The 20,927-nt window shown below is 32.4% G+C and overlaps 1 protein-coding gene across 4 annotated transcripts; it reads left to right on the top strand.

Moving 5' to 3' along the window:
* Positions 1 to 1,088: 1,088 nt before the first annotated feature.
* LOC109537961 (laminin subunit beta-1) lies at positions 1,089 to 20,273 on the top strand. 4 transcript variants are annotated; one of them, XM_019904963.2, is made up of 17 exons: positions 1,089 to 1,259; positions 12,465 to 12,535; positions 12,598 to 12,663; positions 12,789 to 12,914; positions 13,168 to 13,420; positions 13,479 to 13,647; positions 13,703 to 13,984; positions 14,047 to 14,467; positions 14,529 to 15,888; positions 15,948 to 16,222; positions 16,280 to 16,504; positions 16,608 to 16,807; positions 16,935 to 17,031; positions 17,308 to 17,499; positions 17,586 to 18,717; positions 18,776 to 18,917; positions 19,176 to 20,273. In XM_019904963.2, exons 2-17 carry the CDS (start codon positions 12,475 to 12,477, stop codon positions 19,632 to 19,634), a joined length of 5,460 nt encoding a protein of 1,819 aa, XP_019760522.2. In that variant the 5' UTR covers positions 1,089 to 1,259; positions 12,465 to 12,474; the 3' UTR covers positions 19,635 to 20,273. The 4 variants fall into 4 exon arrangements, with proteins under 4 accessions (XP_019760522.2, XP_048522146.1, XP_019760521.2 ...); XM_019904962.2 differs by lacking the exon at positions 1,089 to 1,259 and adding an exon at positions 4,411 to 4,636; XM_019904965.2 differs by lacking the exon at positions 1,089 to 1,259 and adding an exon at positions 4,698 to 4,983.
* Positions 20,274 to 20,927: the final 654 nt, after the last annotated feature.

The raw sequence follows: 20,927 nt of genomic DNA, 5'->3' as shown, positions 1-20,927 counted from the left end.
TAATGTTAATTCTGCCGTAAATCACTTATATAATATGTTTATTTTTTAATGGACATTCTTACAAGCCTTTACTCTTTAATATATACCTTTTTGGCAAACTCTCTAATTCAGCTGTGTATGAACGCAGAATATTCAAAATTAAAATTAGAATTATTTCCTTGTTACGAAAAATAGTTAAAAACTTTGTATTGAAATCATAATATTTTTACTGTGCAATTCTTTTTGTTTTTCATATAATTTCCGCGAGATTTTTCTTTCCTCTGGTTTTATTATTCATCGATTTCATTTATCTACTGCGTAGACCCAAATTATAGTGGCAAAAGCTATTGGTGTGACCATAGCGTTGGCACTTAGCACTGGATTGATCCGAATTTGAATGAATTATGTCATTTCCTCTTGATAAGGGCGTTTTTTTAGGTCCGAATTAAATTTAACCTTATCATATTGTCTCGTACCGTTATATGGTAAATGAACGAGTACAGGATGTATTATAAACAGACCAAAAATAGGGCGTAAATTATCAAAGTTCATATGGGAAAAACCATTTTATGATTATATAGTTAATTCCTATGATACTCAGGATCAGGAAATTTTAGTAAAATAAAATATATTTTAATTCTCAGTCAGCATATAAAACAAAAAAAACATATTGTCAAAGGAAACAGAAATTTTAGAGTTAAATGTAGTTATATTTTATTTTTATGTATCATATTTTCGATTTCTTGTGCTTTTTTGCGATTTAAAATCAATTCTATGTTCTCTTATTCTCTCATAAAATTGAGGTTTAAAATAAACTGTGCTTAATAGGTTTCTAAAAATCATTTAAATTATGTGACGAATGTATAAATGCATTTTTACAGCTTTAGTAGGTTTATTAATTACAGAAGTTTTAAACCTGCACAATTTAATTTCAATATACTCAGGTACTGTTAACATTGAAACTTATATGAAGTAAGATGAATTTAATTAAAAAATTGAACGCTTTATTAAAAAACAAAAATATATAATTCTCAACAGCCGGATGCCGTTATCAGCGACCCCCACACTGAAAAGAGGAAGCAGCATCGAAGATTAGACGAAAATATGTCCTATTTTAGTTGATTTCAGCTGTCTCCACGCGATGTTAACACAAGAATTTTTGTGATAAGCCAGTGCCGAAGATCAACGGCGTTTCGCCTTTCTACCCTTATCGTGTCTGTTCTGTTTTAATCCAGTGATAATTCCCGATTTCCTGAGAGATTTCTTCAAGTTACAAAAAGGTATTAATTATTATATCCGCAACCCTTAGATAAGTTAATAATTAAATTTTCAAGCGGCTGAAAGCTGAATGTGTGGTACCGTATTTAACGATTGTTTGAAACTATAAATTTACGAGAAATGAGTGTGTTGATTTCGATTAGCAATGAAAGAATATAGCGCAAAAAACGTAATTTAAATTCAATATAGGAGTAAGCGCTTTTGACCCAACTAGTCATTAGAGACATGATATAGAGACAATATTCAAGCGACGGAAGAAAGTCTTTAGAAAATTTAATTATTATTTCTTATAACTGGCTAGAATCCGGTAAAATCCTAGAGACATGGAAAGTTACAAGAAGAAAATTGCGATATTTTAAGAGGTAGAAGCTCCGTTTTGGCCCGCTTTAACACGCCAGGGCCAATGTGCTTTGTAATTTAATTATAGTATGAAGCTATATGTACTTGAACGTTTTTAAATGTATTTACTTTATTGTATGTGTTTAAAAAGCTGAAGAGCGCCTCTACATCGATGTTCCTATTTATTAAAGGATCTATCATATTTTCTAACTAACTTATATAATAGTTTGGAATAAAAATACATCTTTTATCGGTGTGAAAACAAATTTGTGTTAACAGAAATACAATAAAATTTAAATTAAAGGACAAAAATTTAATTTTTGTGGTTTGAGTCGTTGATTTGCGACAAAAAAGTTTCTTTCTGTTTTTATCGTTTAAAGAGAATTTTTTTTAAAAACGCATTACGTAGAATATCGTAAACAACTTTTATACTAATTTATATATAACACCAGAGACATTTGTACTTTACTTCAGCTTATTGTACTAATCAAAGTAACAAATGTAACATCAATCGATCAGATATTGCGGGAGCCGAAAAAAGAGCTCTAACGAGTGAATGAGCGCTCCTGTTAGAGCGCAAAGTCATAAGGTTTGGGTATAAACAAGAAGAAAAATATTTTGTTTTTACAATTTTGTGCAATGTTTAGTTTTCACCTTGAAATGAGAAAGCAGCCTAATGGCAGACCCATCTTTTATAAATAGCTGAATTATGCAGTTTTTCATTAAATGTTAGTGTTAATATTTCAGTGAGCTCTTTCTGAAGAAATTTTACATGTTCGTAGCAGCTGGGATTTGGCGCAGGTTTTTACCTAGGTTACAAACTTGATTTAAAAACAGTTTTATAATGTCCCCACTAGAAGCAAACTGCATATTTTCGAACAAATGGGTACGCTACTGATTTTTATCCGAGCGGACATGTTTTCTGATAAGCCCGCTCAATTATATATCAAAAAATTATTATCTTGCATTTATGGTTGTCAATTGCACCATTTTGGAATGACTACATTATGATTGTGTGCGAATTACTTGAACAAAAAAGTTAAAGCCGTTTAGGATATACTTAAAAGCACTAATATTTTAATTTTCATCGGATAGTGCAAAAATCTCTAACGATTTTTTCTCGAGCTTTTTCCACGGAGATAAAAAATAATTTAATTTGTCTGTGCTCGTTTTGCGTCTCGCATAGTAATTTGGTAATCTACAGGATTTTACGTGCGCATCTAACTATACCATAATTTTCTTAAAAACAAAATACAATTTTCGATATTTTAAGAAATATTTTCCAATCAATACAAGGCAGGTATATTGATAAACCGGAAATATTTAATACGTGAATAATTTTGAATTAATCTTTAATTTAAAAAAATTACATAAACGGGGATATTTGAAAATATGCTACTATGTTTTGCTTCAGTTTTAGTTTTTTTTGTGTTTTCTAGATCAAATTATCTTTTGCATTCTCGGGTGCATTGAGATATATACATAAACACCACTTGTTTACATCTAGAGCGAATATTTTTCTTAAGTGGACATTCGTGTACAGGGTCCGTTCAAGAGAAAGTGCCCCGCAGTTGGGAATGTATAATTTTGTTTTTAATGTTTTTATTTTCATCGTATATTGCAAGAGAAGACTTAAACCCCATTCACGTTTTTTCATTATTACTTAATAAGATGATTTGAGAGGACGCATCTGAAATACTGACCGAAAATTTAAGAATAGGCCATATAAGAGATATAAATTTGCGCACTTACATTTACATGACGAAACCCATTTATGGCATGGGCTTTGTCTTCTACCACTTCAGACAATTTTTCATCGGTTCAACTGTTTCATGGGTTCTGTATCTAGATTGCTTATTATACTCGCGCTACAACAGATTCAGTATTATATATTCATTCCATTTAGTGATTGTGACTAAGTGGTCTTTTTTCAAGAAACTAGAAAGTTTTTCCGCTTTTTGATGAATACATTTACCTCGTTACGTTCGAGGTAAATTTTTAATATAAAAAAATATTGGTTAATGCTTTTCACTTGGGACCAATTTAGGCAATTTAGATAGAATATTGATAAAATGGGAAATTTGTTTATAAGAACAAGAAGGTGATAATTTTGCACCCAATAATTTTTTTGTCATACATCTGTGCTCGTTTTGGGTCTCGTAAAAAATAAGCATAAATTTCATACTTTTTAAGAAATGTTATCAAACGTTTTCTGAAAAATATCGGGCAAGTTTATCGATGAACTAAACTAATTAAGCTATCGTGAAATATGTAATATGTATACGAATTATTTTTTACGAATCTCTAATTAAAAAAAGGTTTAAAAAATCTTTCCCGAACCAGTGATAATTTGGTAATATTCAGTTTTCATATATTTTTGTTCTTTCTTCATTAGCTATTAATAAATAAATCAAATAATATTTTGCAATTTCGGGCGTATTGAGATTTGATAATAAAACTGTTTACTTTTAGTGCGAATATTTCTCTTAAGTGGACATATGATGTACAGGGTCCGTTCACGAGAAAGTGCACCGTAGTTGAGAATGTATTATTTGAAAACCGCGCATAACACAAACATGCTTGTAAATTTCATAGAAGATGCATTTCTACTGTGCGAAGATTCAACTTTTCTGCATGCATTGTTATTGCAAAGCGTCTTAAGTTAAGGTTTAGATAAATTTGCAGTAAAAAATGACTAAATGTTTGGATTACGCTCCAGATAAGTGCAGCGGTTAAAAATAAATGAGCGTAAATCAATCTTCATCAGCCGAATCTGGCAATTATAGAAGAGGGAAGAGGAAACCAGAAAAATCATGACAAGTGTTCCACACATGTTCCCCGGGATCCATTCCAGTGCTGCAGTTGTTTCGCTGTTTGTCTCGCCCGTGTTTTTAAAGAAGTATCATGTGGAGGTCCAATCCTAATATAAACTTCATCCTAAGCTAAATTATAAGCAAAAGCTACGAGTGCCTTCGCTAGAAAATCTCGAACTGGAAATAGTACCAGTTTGTGTTTGAAAGAGAGCGTATGCCATCCTCTGGTAAGTAAAATGCAGGTAGTGCCATTTTCCTTCGTTTCTTCGAGTCTTCTGAAGAAAGTTCCGCGCTGTGTACTGGTACCATGTAGGTCTGTGTCACGCAGTGCCCATTAAACTTACCAACAGCGGTTCTCAACATAACCGCAATAGCCAAATTAACAAAAAATTAAGGTTTTTTAATGCATTTGGCTCTGGCAGTGCGATAACATGCTGATAGTTTAATTTGTTTTATTATCTTAATTGTGTTTAGCTGTTTTGTGTTCAGTGAATGACTATTTAGCAGTTTTCATACAATAAGAAAGTGCATATGCTGAGATTATAATAAAGGATAAAGGAAGTGCATTTTAGAGGTAAATAACCCATGGACAGTCCAAACATTCCCACATTTTATTGGATGGCAATATTTATTAAAGTTTACCCAGTTTAACGCATGTATGGTTTTGTTGAATCTCTTCAGAAAGCTCTTTTTCTATGGGTTTAAAAGTGGCTTTAAGTAGTCAGCCATTTTGAATTATAGAGTAATTTTATAAAAAAATTGCCCTTTGATATTATCATTTTTATTAGGTATACAAAATTAATTTGTATTTTTATGACTTATTATGACTGTTTATGGTAACATTTTTAGAGCTTTTCATTTTCCTTCACGTTCCAATCTAAGTTTGTTGGTAATTAACAGAATTATTTAAAGACAATTTTATCTAATTCGAGTACATTTTATATACGACCAGTTAAATAAACGTTAATATTGAAGAAAAATAGTGGTTTCAGATAATCCAAAAAGTATACTAGTTGAGTCGAAAGCAATTCAAATTTTGCTATGGTTTAATATAAAAATGCATATGTATCACATTTTGATCATTCAACTTCCTTCATGTGCTAAAAAATATTGTTTATGTGTAGTAAAATAAAATATCGCAGATATTACATACCTGTCTCATATTTCCGAGTTAATACTTAGTTTAGAGTGCGTTTAGCATCGTATTTCATACTTTTGTTACGGATCAAACCAAGAACGACACAGATAGTGCTACTTTTTAGAACAAAATCGGGAGCTTAAAATTATTTCTATTTTTGTATTATTGTTTATATTAATTAACTAATCAGCTTCTGTTTGTTGCAATTTCAACTTATGGACTAATATGTATATGTTCCTTCAAAACTAGGTAAAAAAAACGATTAAATTTATTCAAGTACTACCGAAATTATACAAGAATAACGAATAAAAACGTTTACAAACTAATCATTACAATTTGGAATAAAATCTATTACATGTTTCCCTTTAATTTTTCCTTCCATCTTTTCCTTTGCTCTGTTAACACAATTCTGATGAATTGTCAACAATTAAACAAACAAATACGGTTGTTAATTAAATTAAAAAATGAGACTGAATTAGAAGGAACTTGATGATTATTTAAACGTATATTGGCCAATTTACGTTAGCCAGTTTTAGTTAGTTACTGTGTTATTTTACTTCTTCTGTTTTAGTTAGTTACTGTGTTATTTTACTTCTCTGTGCTTCTACATTAGTATTGGAACGCATGATAATTATTTTGTAGCTGTAGACAAAAATATGCAAACAACTTCAATTTTTGAACCACAATCAAAGGTTCAAATTCATGTTAAATAATTTTCTGGGCGAATTCAAAATATTTTCATAATATTCCATGTGAAAATTTTTGATTTGTTCCAAGTCAATCAAACCACATGGGGTTACATCGATAATTAGCCTGAAAATGACTTAAACTAACAAAAAATTTTGACTTAAAATTGTGGATATTTTTGTCCAAAACCAGCAACTTACTAATAGAAAATTGCAATTTTTCTGAACGGTCCTAAGACACACGGTTATCGAAATACAAATTTTATAAAATTGTATTTTTTGTAACTGTGAAGTGATATTTGTTAATTTGTTATTATCAAAATTTTCGGAATTGAGCGAAATTATTTTACGACTAACTTCTACGCCACTGGGGAAAATGGCTATTTGCAAGCACATTTTGAAATCCTATTGTTTTCAAACCTTTAGTTGACACCCCTAATATTCGTATTAGAGAAAAAGGGCTTTTTAGGATGAAAAAATGAGTAGAATAAGGCAACTCAGCTTAGTGTAATTAATTATTTATTTATGCTATTTGTTTTTTAGTTTCCTTACCAACGTTAGCTGTTAATGAGTACTTAATTCAAATATCTTTAAGTTTTACAAAACGAAGAATGAGCAGGATTTCATATTTATTATGAAAGTGCACCTGAAACCATGTTTGTTTTGTATTATAAAATGACATTTTTATCTAAAAGTTGTGGACTTTGTTTTTCGTATAGGAAACAATGGCATTGCAAAATATTCAAATTTTATGTTTTAAGTTTCCGGATATAAAAGTTAGAGGCGTTGGCTATAGGCATTGGTTAAAAATAATTAAAAGTTTAGTCTATGAGCTGTATTTTAAACAGTACGAATTAATCCTTCTCTAATTCGATCCAGTGTAAGTTTACAAGCAGTTTCAGTAAATTACATTTTGGGGTGTACTCAATTTTCGAATCAAGTTATTTTTAGAGGGAACAATAACAAGTTTGTGTGTAAAAAAATCTCAAATTTAAAATGACACAAAATATAAAAGAAACATATACATATATACATACGTGTTAATTTTTAAGTCTACTAATCAAATTTCTGATATGAAACCATTATGACGACTAAAAGAAGGAATAACATGCCAATCAAATAAAATAAGATAAGAAAAAGAAAAGATCAATAAAGAGAACAGATCATTGGATTTTACTCCTATCTGATCCAAGAGAACGGAGCCAAAAATGCAAAATATCCCTAAAATAATAAATTTTATGAAGAAATTCCTGTTCATGTGCTTAGGTTAAGAAAGTCCATTTTGTATGCCTAATTACTACCGAAAACATTTTTTGTATACATCCAGCCTCGAACTTCGGAAGGCATAGCTCAGAAATACTATAAATACTTAAGGAAATAAGATTATTTGACTAAATGTAGGTAGTAATTTCCTGCAAAACTACGTCTCAGTTAAAGTTGGTCTTAAATGATTATTTAAATATATTTAAGAATATGGGAATTTGATAAATCTGGCGTTGCTCCCAGAGCTAATTCCAAAAACATCTGTCTGAATAGATTCTCTTTTATGAGGCCATAAATAGATTATAGCATTTCAATCAGTACATCTAATTTTTTTGGGCTACAATTGATGTCAAGATTGTCGCTTTTTTAATGCTGATATATACATACATCACATTTCCTGTCCTGTAGCCAGTTTCAAAAGTATAGACTTTAACATTTCAATAATCGCATTGCAATTAAAATGTTTACAAATTCCGTGAAAAAATGAGCACACTTGAAATAAATATTCCTTACAACCAAACAATACTTTTAAAAAAACAAAAAACCAATTGTTTTTTCGCAGATTTTTATATGTATTTGTCTTTACTCATTGAACTTTATCCAAGAGTTTTAAGCAGTTTCAGTAATTAATAAGATCAATTGTAAGCCAAGCGGAGTTTGCGTTATTTCTGAATTATTCTGAAGAAATGCTTGCTTTCTTTGAAATAAAGTCGGTTAAAAAGTTGTGTAACAACATTATCAGGACTTTCCGTTGTTCTTCCTCACAATGTTTCCTCCTTGTACACATCCACTAAGTGTAGCCCTTGAAAACAACATACTAAATTATTCTTATTTTTATACGAGAATATTTGTCTGCATGCGTCCGTAGAGGATTTGCATTTTCGAATAGCGAATTGTGTAGCCTGAAATGGTTGGTTCTCTAGAGCATTTATTCTGATGTCGAGGTCAGAATACCTGTGTTTTCTCTAACTTTTATCCGAAAATATAATAAAATATTTAAACTTAACTTAATAATTTCTTAGCACATAGGAAATCGCAAATTTTCTTTTGAAAACGTACGAGGTTTGCGATGCCAGAAATGCTATTAAAGCTATTATGGGTTCAAGAACAGCGTTAAGTAACAGCTGTACTTAAATCGCCTTTAATAAAATCAACAGTGCATTCGTTGTTTCAGTCGCTATTTTGGAAGTTTTTGGTCTAAACTTAATGACATTTCTAGTCATGTATTTAAGACTACTTATGTTATTGATTACAGCATTTGATATTACGATAAGTTGCCATTTGTTTTACCTGAACGAAAATAAAATACATATAAGTTAACGCGTCTCCGAACATAAGTTCGGAATTGTTACATTCTGAAGCATTAGGAATAAGTCATTAAGGAATATCATGCACCTGGTAATATGCATAATAACTTGGAATGAGGCATTATGCTAAAGAGAAGCCCGTTTCTCTATGACCCTGAGAAGAAATCTGGGACACAATAATCGCATTTGTAATTTTCGTTTGCAAACTAATAAGAGATGGGAATATTAAACTTAAAATTTGCAGGCTACCCTTATCTGATGAAAAATAACAGGTTTGAAACCGGTTCTGGGTTGTATGGTGGTCTCATGCCTAAAACCCGATATTAATATTTTTATCGTCTTTATTTGATGTTGGCATTATACCCAAAGTGTATGAGCTATTTCCTTAATGCACTCCTTTCATATAAGGCAAATGCAATTTCATTAATGATTCGTAGATGACGGTTTATGCTTTTTGCAATCACAAACGAATTTTTACTAAAAACTTTAATTATCCGCTCGATACATTAATGTATGCCAACGGAAACGAATATCAAGCTTAATTTGAACCCCATTAATTATCAACGTTTTATTATAATTTAGGCCGATCAATTATGAGTTAATGAATTTCCTCTAAAATTTATAATCTGGAAGAAAAGCCGTATGCATTTTGAAATTATAATTTTGGGTCAGCCACCCGAAAAACGTGACATTCGACATGGCTTATCAGTAACTGATTTATAGAGATTCTGTTACAGCGAAAACGAATTTTTGTATTAATGTAATTATAATAATTAATTTTGTATTAATATCGATATAATATTTATATATTGGGATCCTGTCTTGTTTCCTTTAGTCCTTTCAGTTACTTATTTCCTTTAACTTCACAAATACCTTCCATTATTTACTATAAGGAAATTATTGGTGCTAAAACACATATTTTACCTTATCTTATCAGCAAGAAAATTGAATATTATTATTAATATTATTCATTTTCCATCGTATCTTCTATAGCGGAATTATTAAAAGTTGTCAATTACACTTGAAAGCACATCTGCGGACGATGCAAGCCACTCGTGCTTGCGAAACGTAAGGAAGTATAATTTGCAGTTGTAAGAAAATAATTCTTGAAATATGCACGAAAAACAAAGTAAAATCTTTACAGCCAATTTCGTTTATTGTTCCTTCCGACATAGCCAAAAAAGTAAAAACTTAAACAACTTACCAACCAAGTTTGTAAGTTTTCTTCTTTCGGAACTTAAAATGTATCTTAAACTATTAAAAATGTACAAAAACTTGTTGATCTCAATCTAATCTACTGTTTCAACTTTAGATGATTGATATCGAGAAAAATGATTCAAAAAAAATTCTTTACAAGATGGACCTTGATGTTAACTACCTAAAAAGTTTCATATTTCAATATCAAGTATCAAATGACGACACGAGCCAATATGAGTATAAACAAACTGAAATAATGTTTCCAATAAAATCAGTTTCAGTAGCATGCGGATCCGCTTCTTACGGTAAAATGTATTCCATATGTACATAATTTTTACTCAAATTCTTTTCTAAAACAGTCTAAATCTTTGGTAATAAAACTAATCGGGATGTGATTAAAGCAGGTCAAAGGTGAAATATTGCATAAATAAAATACTAAATTTTAATGGTATATCATTGACCACCTCTGAAACTCAGATAAGACCAAATAATATACTAATTCAAACAGGACTTATCTTTACAAAGAAATCGTTTGAAATTATTTATGTTCATTCGGACGTTTATGCTATTTCTGTGACTAGCAAAAGTAGGTACCTTCCGGTGGACATAAACTGTTAAGCTATAAAATGTATTTTTAGTTGTGGAAGAATACAAAATTAGCAGATGGCATAAGCATTAAAGCCATTCCTTTATTGTTTCCTTTTGCTTCTAAACTTAAGACTTTTATTTTATCAAACCAGATGATTTAGAACAGTTGTTAAGTTTAAATTAATCATGATAGATACGCGATAGCAACATTTAAATTTGCCAATGTATGAAATAGGAAACCCAAAGAGCAGATGTTTTAATTTTCAATGTTGTCATAAATGATTTCATCAAACTCAATAATGATTGTTTAGTTTGTAGTGTTGTGGCGAACAGCGGGTGTTTAATGTCTGATTTCATTTTAAAGTAAAGACCAGCCATGTTTATGATGTCATTTTCTTATGGAAACCAGACCAATTTAATCCATGAGCAACAGGGCAGTATTTTATGTATTTTAATTCAGTTATAAATAGAGATAATAAAAAAACGAAAAACGTATTTTTTGAATAATTATGTACATTTTTAAAACGAGTAATGTAGCAACATTTCTGATTCGAAACAACAAAAATATATACTAATGAAAATATTTTTAAAATTTAATTTGTTTGATTAATATCTAGTTTTTCTTTTGGAAATAAAGCCACTTTGAATTACAAAAGTACATATAATCTAAGATTTATAGAATTATTAACATCAACTAAGAATTATTAACATCAAAATGAATACCGTAGGTTATTCATTTCGGCGAACTCAACATGAAGACATAAACAGTTTATACGAACTATAAATGTTTATACCAACTAAATATTTGCAACTCCAATATCACTAATTAATTTTTATCCCACAATATTTGTGTAACGAACGGGTGTTGAACGGTTTATTTTTTCCATCCACCACATGATTAATAGATTTAGATTTCCAGCTTAATACTCGGAAACAAAAACCGCACATATGTATCAGAAGACAATGTTGTATATAACCATACAACGGACAAAATTTCTAAATTTCTACTGCATGTAAAAATTACTGATCGCAATACAAGATGCGCTAAAGTTTTATATTCGCTATAAATTCTGTTATGTTCTGTTTGATAATTAACTTAATAATTAATTCCATTAAATTGTGTCGAAATATATATCTTCCAAATATGAATAATTTTAATAAAAAAATGTTAAACAGTGGGACATTTGAAAATCATTTAAGACCACTTCTATAGTCATTATCTAAGCCCCAAAGCTGTTGATTTTTAATGTTCTATGCTACATATAACTTTGTTATTTTAAGATTTTGAGAATTTTATTTTGAAACGCATGAAGTGTAATTTTAAGACGCCAATTTTAGAATATATTGTAAACATTTTCAAGGGAATAAAATATATTAACAATAAAGTGAACAAATAATCAAGGGTTTATTGAATAATGTAATAAATTATGTACGTACTGTATAATGTGTCAAAAAGCTTTCCAAAAAAATTCCTAATTGTAATATTATATTTCATTCCTTAATTCAATTCCTCAATTCAAATTCCTCCAAAATGTACCTCCCCTCCATGTAATTTAATGGAGGTTGTTTCATTAAAAAATCAAGGCCGTGATCTTCTGATTCAGTGCACTTCCTTCTGGATCACCCTTCCTTCTGGTAGTTGAAAGTAAATTGAAACAAAATTAATAATTTTGAGCGGATTTTGATTTGGTGAAATTATACATCATTGCAATTTGATTTGCAAGTTTGCATTACAGTCTAATTACGGTGCTGATGGTCAATGACCTTTCCAATTACAAAATCGTTAAAACAGCAATATGTATTGGCCATACATTTTAAAGCCTGCAATGCCGGTAAATTCATGTTTCTAAAGTAGATAATTTGTCTTTCTTTTCAGCGAAACTCGTATGGTAACCTTCTCAATAATGTTCCGACCTTGGGAGCTTCTAATTTATATTTTAATATCATGTAAGTGAGATGAGTCGCAATAAAGTGTTGAATTTGTCTAAAGTTTTTTTCTGAATTTTTAGCTCCTATTGTACACGCACAGTTCTTAAACTCCAGGCAGCCACGAGTTAGGAATTATCCTGTTAAAGGTGAGACCCCACATTACTTTATTATATTTGAAAAATACTGCTTTGCGAGGAGAACGATCTATTTGGGCCACGCAACAGTATTGTTAAATTATTTCCAAATTTATACTAAAACGTATCCTATGTAGCATCTGTAAATCATGTTCAACGAGGAGATCAAACACCGGGACCAGATAACAATCCTGATATACCAAATGCAGAGGTGGTTCATCCTCTGGCTAAGCTGCATACAGATAATAGCCAGTCTATAATTGGTCAGTTTTAGCAGGTCTACTTTTGCCCTTGACTCATTGTCCGAGGTGTTGGTCTTTTTTTTCAATTTGTACCCAACCTTTGTAGAGATAACTGCCCCAGGTTAGCCATAACATATATAACAATCTTTTTCGACCAAGGTGTAGGTATTTGTGCTTTGTTTCTATTTAATATTTTTCCTAATTAGCATTGATTAATCCCCGTTGTACAGTACTGTGCGTTTGTCTAAATCTGTATTGTTTTATCGAAATCTAGGATATGAGCCGAAACATCATCCTTGTGAGCAAAGTTCATGTTACCCTGCTACTGGAAATTTGCTGATAGGTAGAGAGAATCAGCTCTATTCGTCGTCAACATGTGGACTTGATAAAAGAGAGAGATACTGTATAGTATCCCATTTGGATGAAGAAAGGAAAAAGTGTTTTTGGTGCGACTCAAGACCTACCAACAAACCGAATCCTTTGTATAATCACAACATAAGCAATATTGTTTATCGGATGTATCCAGGGTATGTTCAGCTTTAAATAGTTGCAGGTATTTGTTTTATTTAAGACGGTAACTTTCAGAACGAGAACTAGATCATGGTGGCAATCAGAAAACGGCAAAGAAAATGTCTATATCCAACTCGATCTGGAAGCAGAATTTCATTTCACTCATTTGATAATAACTTTTAAAACCTTCAGACCAGCTGCGATGCTTATAGAACGATCTTATGATTTCAAGCAAACTTGGCAGGTACCTATATTTAGCTGGGACATTTTTTGTTACTGTTTTTGAATTAAAATTTTAGGTTTATAGATATTTTGCTCATAACTGCACGGAAAGTTTCCCCAATATTAAACAAGGACATCCAGGAAATTTAACTGACGTAGTATGTGAATCTAGATATTCTGCTCTAGCTCCTGCTACTGATGGCGAGGTAATTTATAGAGTTTTGCCTCCGACTATGCCAGTTGATAATCCGTATTCAGAGCAAGTCCAAAATTTATTGAAAATGACCAATTTGAGAATAAATTTTACGAAACTTCACACTCTAGGTGATGACCTGCTGGACCAAAGAGAGGAAATCCAGGTATAGTACCTTATATGCAAATGAGATTTTTTAATTGCGTAACCCTAATATCTTGAATTTAGGAAAAATATTACTACGCTATCACGGATATGATTGTAAGAGGTTCGTGCTCTTGCTATGGACACGCCAACAGATGTCTACCTTTAAAAGGAATTGATCCAAAACCAGATATGGTTCATGGCCGTTGTGAATGTACTCACAATACGAAAGGAAGAAATTGCGAAAAATGTGAAGATTTCTTCAATGACTTGCCGTGGAGGCCAGCTATTGGTAAACAATCAAATGCTTGTAGAAGATGTAATTGCAACAATCACGCCAACAGCTGTCATTTCGATGCGGCTCTATTTGAGACTAAAGCATCAACGAGCGGAGGGGTTTGTGATGGCTGCCAACATAATACCATGGGGTCCAATTGCGAAATATGCAAACCGTTTTATTTTAAAGATCCTGAAAAGGATATTCAAGATCCAGAAGTTTGTCGACGTAAGTCATTTCTGCTGATCTTTAATGTTGTTTCACTTTCATAATTGAATTTTCATTTCAGCTTGTGATTGTGACCCTCATGGATCCCTTGATGAAGGTATTTGTGATTCTATCACCGACACGGTTAATAATCTCGTGGCAGGAAGCTGCCACTGCAAAACGAACGTTGAAGGTCGCAGATGTGATCAGTGTAAGAATGGGTTCTGGAATTTCACGGAAAGCAATGTAGACGGATGTCAGTCTTGCACATGTGATACTTTGGGTACCGTTAATAATCAAGGATGCAATGTGCATACTGGAGAATGTACCTGTAAACGTTATGTCACCGGCCGGAATTGCGTCCAATGTCTACCTCAATACTGGGGCCTATCAGATAAGCAAGATGGGTGTCAACCTTGCGATTGTGACTTAGGAGGATCGTATGACAATTTCTGTGATGTAATCACCGGCCAGTGCAGATGTAGAGATTACATGTCTGGGAGAAAGTGTGATACGACAAAGCAACAGTATTTCATAGCCAGCCTGGACTTCCTCTTGTATGAAGCTGAAGCCAGTAATACTAGTGGCCAAGTGGTGATCAGGGCACCTTTCAGAGATGAAAACGAATATTTATCGACTGGCAGTCGATTTATTAAAGTATATGCTGGTGACTACATGGAGATATATGTTAATGAAATTAAAACATCTATGGACTATGATTTGATCATCAAGTACGAACCAACGTCATCTGAAAGCATGGAAGATGTAGAAGTGACAGTTAAAAGACCTGGCCCTATAGACCCTAATGGACCATGTGCCGACATAGGCCGCGAAGATATCATGCATACTAATTTGCCATCAAATCAACGACAGCAAACAGTACGTCCTGAAATATGTTTGGAAGCTGACAAATTCTACATAATACGCATAGACTTCAGTACAAGCAAAAACTACCAAACTCCGCGCACTGCTTCGGTGTTAATAGATGCGATTTGGCTTAGACCAAAAGTTGAAAGCATTCCATTCTTTAATGGCGCGGCTGGTATTCAGAGACTGGAAGAATTTACACGTTTTAACTGTGGACACCCTTCAATGTTCACAAAAGATGCTAAAGTACCGGAGGTTTGTAAAAAATATCATATTAGTATTGCGGCACAAGTATTCAACGGAGCCAAACCATGTGATTGCGATCCAACAGGAGCAATAAGCAAGTTTTGTAAGTCACATGGAGGAATGTGTAGTTGCAAGCGAAATGTAATTGGAAGAAAATGTGATCAGTGCGCTCCAAAAACTTACGACTTTGGTCCAGAGGGATGCATAACTTGTGATTGCAACAGCATTGGAGCTATAGATAATTTATGCAATGTCACCACTGGGCAATGCAAATGTCGAGCAAATACCTATGGAAGAGAATGTAACCAGTGCCGAGTCGGATTTTGGAAGTAAGACCGTTTTATGAGTATTGTTGAAATAATTTTCTAAAGTAAAATTGTTTAATCAGTTTCCCCAACTGTGCTCGATGCGACTGCAATGGGCATGCCGACACGTGCGAAGCCCATACTGGTGTATGCATCAACTGTAAGGACAATACAACTGGTGATCACTGCGAAACATGTATTGAAGGATTCTACGGAAATCCAAAAATTGGCGTGGATATCCAATGTAGACCTTGTCCTTGTCCTGGATCGGCTGGATCTAATCATTCTTATGCAGACAGATGTTCTCTGGACCTTCAGACTAAAGATGTTATTTGCGAATGCCAAGAGGGATATGCAGGTGTGCAATTTTTATAAACCGCATCAGTCGCATATTTAATATATTCTGTTACTTCAGGCACAAGGTGCGACGTATGTTCAGATAATTACTATGGAAATCCAGAGGTACCAGGGGGCCTTTGTACACCATGCGATTGCAATGAGAAGATAGACTTAATCCAGCCTGGAAATTGTGATCCTCACACAGGAAAATGCCTTAAGTGTTTAAATGAAACCACTGGGGACCACTGTGAAGTTTGTAGAGATGGTTTCTTCAGATTTGCAGAAGACCTTCCTTGTCAAGGTAATGCTCTTCAAAACGTGGAAATGAAAAGTGGACGAAAATACCCTCTTCATAAAAAAATTGCTTTCAAAGTTGTAAATAATTATAAATTCATATTTATTAGAATGTTTGTGTCATATGCTGGGAACAAACTTCACTTCCGGACCATGCGATCCATCCGGAGGACAGTGCCATTGTTATCCACACGTTACTGGAATTCATTGCAATGAATGTGAACCCGATCACTGGAAAATTGCAAGCGGAAAAGGATGCGAAGCATGCGACTGTGATGAGTTTGGATCGTTGAATACTCAGTGCAATTTGGTATGTATTAATCTCCAAAACATTATCTTTCTATTCGTATTAATACTAATATGACACTATGAAATTAACTGGTTTTTTATCAAAACGTTGCAATTTTTTACTGTATCAATAAACGTTTCAATTTCAGTTTGATGGACAGTGCGAATGTAAATCTGGGTTTGGTGGCAGACAATGTAATGAGTGTATGCCCAGATTTTATGGCGATCCCAAAGTGGAATGCTTACGTAAGACGAAAAAAATTATTGAAAATGCAAACTTTTCACAGCATATCTCTTTGCCTAGAAATATAAACTATAATGTACAGTAATTTTGTTATACCTCTACGTATAAAGTTTTACTTCTACGTATGGTTTCAATTTCAACAAAAAATGGATAGAGATTAAAAAAACTTATATTGCATGCAGGAGTGTGTTTTTGACAATTTTGATCAAACAGAAATACATACAGATTTTTATGTAAATATAATTAATTGAATTAATTCTGATTTATAATTTTTTTAGATTGCGAGTGTGATGCTGCTGGTGCCAAAAATCAGCAATGCGATATGCGAACGGGAGCTTGCATTTGCCAACCGGGAGTTGGAGGACACAAGTGTGATCATTGCGAGAGAGGATTTATTGGAAACGTTCCCGATTGTATTACTTGTGGAGAATGTTTTGATAATTGGGATAGGATACTGCAGCAAAGCAAAAGTAAATCAAACATATTAAAAATTTCGTTGAATAAATTAACCGGTAACATTTCAAAATGGCATGAACTTAATTGCTTCTTCTTTTAGATAAAACATTGGACATTATTAAACGGGCTGGAGACATCAAGAAAGTAGGAGCTACTGGTGCATATACAAAAGAATTCGATTCAATGAAAGCCCGATTGGATAAAATTGAACAACTGTTAAATAACACCAACGAAGTAGATGCTGATGCCATAGAGGAAGACCTCCAGGTTCTCAGAAGCCAAATTAACGAAACCGAAAATGAAAAACTGAAAATTCTTGATAATTCCTTGGCAAACATAAAACAAAATATTCTTCTTACAGATCGGAAAGTTAAAGCTTTTAACGACAGCATTGTTGAATTAATGAGAAAAACTAAAGAATTAGAGAATAACGGCACCAAACTTCAAGAAGCGAATGTGCTTGGTGCTTTGACACTTATCAATGAAGCAAAAAGTAAAGCAGATAGAGCAGCGCATAGAGCCGAATATTCGAAACAAGATATTAGTTACGCTGAAAATCAATGCAAAGCAACAGAAACATTTATAAATCAAACGAAGGATACGTATCTAAGGCAGTCAGAAGACAACGAAAATCAGTTGCAAAATATCCGAGAAAAATTGCATAATTTAAATGCACAAATTCCAGAACTTAATGATTTGGTGTGTGATGGCGCTGGAGATCCTTGTGACTCTATTTGTGGCGGCGCTGGTTGTAAAAGTTGTGGAAACTCAATTTCTTGTGAAAATGGAGCCAAACAGTTAGCTGAAACAGCGATTACTCTTGCCAAGAAAACTGAGACAGCATTGAAGGAAAAAGAAACTGCTGCTAACGATTTGATTCGTAACGTTTCTCAAATTAATACCAATGAAACTCGCCGATTGGCACAGGAATCGTTTGATGCTATAAACAGAACGCTAGGCGATTCAAACAATTCCTTAAGCAAAGCTGCCCTTGTCATAAAAGAGATGAGCGAATTCATGGGACAAAATAATACTAATCCTGAAGAAATTAAAATGCTTGCTGAGGAAGTTTTAAGTAAAAATGTACACAAAACTGAAGACCAGGTTCGAGAACTGGCGAATAATATTAGAGATGCTCTACATAGATTGAAAAATACTGACCACATTATAGAAGAAACTAAAAATGATTTAGACAAAGTTAACCGCCTGAAACAAGACGCTGAATATGCAAAGTAAGCATTTCGTGTAAATATTATCAATGATAAAGTTCGCTTAATTCAATTGTTCTAGGTCAAATGCCACAGAGTTATTAAATAATGCTGAAGCAGTGAATCAATCTTTAAATAAAACGCAAGATGCCCAACAGGAAGCAATCAATGCAATAGACAAGGCGTGGAGTGACTATGAAAATATAACCAATATTTTGAAAGAGGTACAAAATAAACATCATATATCAACTTGTATATGCATATAAATTTTTATTACAAAAGCACGATGCCGATCAAAATGTAATTTGTTTGATATTTCATTCGGATGAAGATTTACGGATGAAAAATGCTATGATATAAAGACTGTGATTTTTTAGTAACGATGTTTTATTTGATGAGTTTTATAGTTCTTGTCTAAAGTAATTTCTAAAAGTAACACCCATCAGCTTATTTTCATATATATAAATGTATTTTTATTTTAGATTGGATCAAAAACGAAAGCTGCCGAAGGAAATAATATTAAACGCAGATTGGAATATTTGCAGCAAAATATAACTGCGCTTCAAAAAAATATCACTGATAGTGAAAATTCCGCAAGTAGGACAATCGAAGAATCAGAAAACACCCTCAAGAAGGCAGAAAAAACGCGTTCGGATTCTGAGGAGTTGCAAGGCAAATACAAAACTGCTCGGCATCGTTTAACTGACACACTAATTAAGGTTGATAAAACTAAAGGACGAGCTAAAGATTTATCAAAGAAAGCGTTGGACTTAGTTGAAAAAGTAAATAATAATAAAAACAAAATTCAAGAGCTTAAAGAGAGCAGTCAAGATTCAGATTTGGATGACTTGGAGAAGAAACTGAAAAGTTTAATAGACCAAATGAATAGCTATACCGAAACTTTAGAAACTAAGGTTGGATTTTATAAAACTTGTTCCTAGTAAAACTATTTGCAAATTTTTTCACTGCCTTTAGGATATTGCAAACTGTAGTCATTATAGTCATACAGGAATTAGTTGTACATAATATTTTTATACAGATTTTTTGATAATTTTTGCTGCTGCGATAATAACATTAAAAAGCTATCATTTACTTGGCCAATTTCAGCTACCTACTTTCATAATAATGAGTTTTCTGATGAAAAGACATTTCACATAAAGCATGATCTTGATACCTGTAAATAAAGTTGGTAATTTATTAATTATATTCATTATAGCTCATAAGGATCAAATAATGGCTACATAAATTGTCACAAGTATGTTTGTAAATATACACAAGGATTTTGACCTTGTCAGTAAAAATAATGCCTACATTTTTAATGACGACTACCTTATAATTAAATAGGTATATAGAGCATAAAATGCATAATGAGTAAACCGACATTTCCCATTAAATACTTGGTTTTGTAGTTTTGTTTTTAAATTTTAAGTTTTTGTATAGCATTGTTTATTTCTGCGGGTAATTCCATAGATGCATAAGGTGTAACATTAATGTCTTTTATTTCAATTCACTGAACTTCAGGTGCTTTAAGTGCTACTGCTAATTTGTAAATAACAATAAATTATTACACGTTTCAGAAATATCGCAGTTTTATTTACCAGATACACGAGGCACTTGCAAATGGTGCATAAAATATATTTTGTCCATTAATTGTAGCATTTCCAATCGTTAATATTTTTGAATAAAACGCAATAGTAAGAGACCGCATATAAGAGAAATTAAATTGGTTTCACAGAATAATTATATCTATATGTATTTAATCATAAATCAAATCTGAGAACTTTTATATAAAAATAACAAAATTTAAGCTTAGTTGAAATAATGTAATAGAATGAAGAATTTTTGTCACTGAATTTCCAATATTTCGATATTTTCCATTTAAATTCCATTTAAAAACAGCGGACGCTTTGCGTGTCATATATTGGATGAACATATATCTGTGGAATGAACAAGGTGTTTTATGAAGAAGTGGCATAGTTTTAATTACATATTGTAAGTCCGAAGATAAGCTTAAGACAGCCAAGAATGCTTCATTACGAATTTAACAGAGTGCTGAAATGTAATTGTACAAAGGCAAAATGATCAATTTCTTCTAAACCTATGGATAAATTTTGACAAATTCATAATTGCAAAACATGCGTCTTTTTTGGCAACATGCCCCGGGCGCAACTCACAAAGGGGCTCCAAATGGTCCGCAAAACAAAAAACTGCTGGATGATTTTTATTTTTATTAT

The sequence above is a fragment of the Dendroctonus ponderosae genome, unplaced genomic scaffold, assembly GCF_020466585.1.
Source record: "Dendroctonus ponderosae isolate FM_Combo_2020 unplaced genomic scaffold, Dpon_F_20191213v2 Dpon_F_20191213_1, whole genome shotgun sequence".
Classification (NCBI taxonomy): domain Eukaryota; kingdom Metazoa; phylum Arthropoda; class Insecta; order Coleoptera; family Curculionidae; genus Dendroctonus; species Dendroctonus ponderosae.
This window is presented reverse-complemented; position numbering and strand designations above follow the sequence as displayed.

Coding starts and splice junctions, on each gene's coding strand:
- LOC109537961 (XM_019904963.2), top strand. CDS start 12,475: ATGGTAACCTTCTCAATAATGTTCCGACCTTGGGAGCTTCTAATTTAT. Junction 13,421..13,478: donor GTTTATCGGATGTATCCAGG/GTATGTTCAGCT, acceptor GGTAACTTTCAG/AACGAGAACTAGATCATGGT. Junction 16,223..16,279: donor ATGCCAAGAGGGATATGCAG/GTGTGCAATTTT, acceptor CTGTTACTTCAG/GCACAAGGTGCGACGTATGT.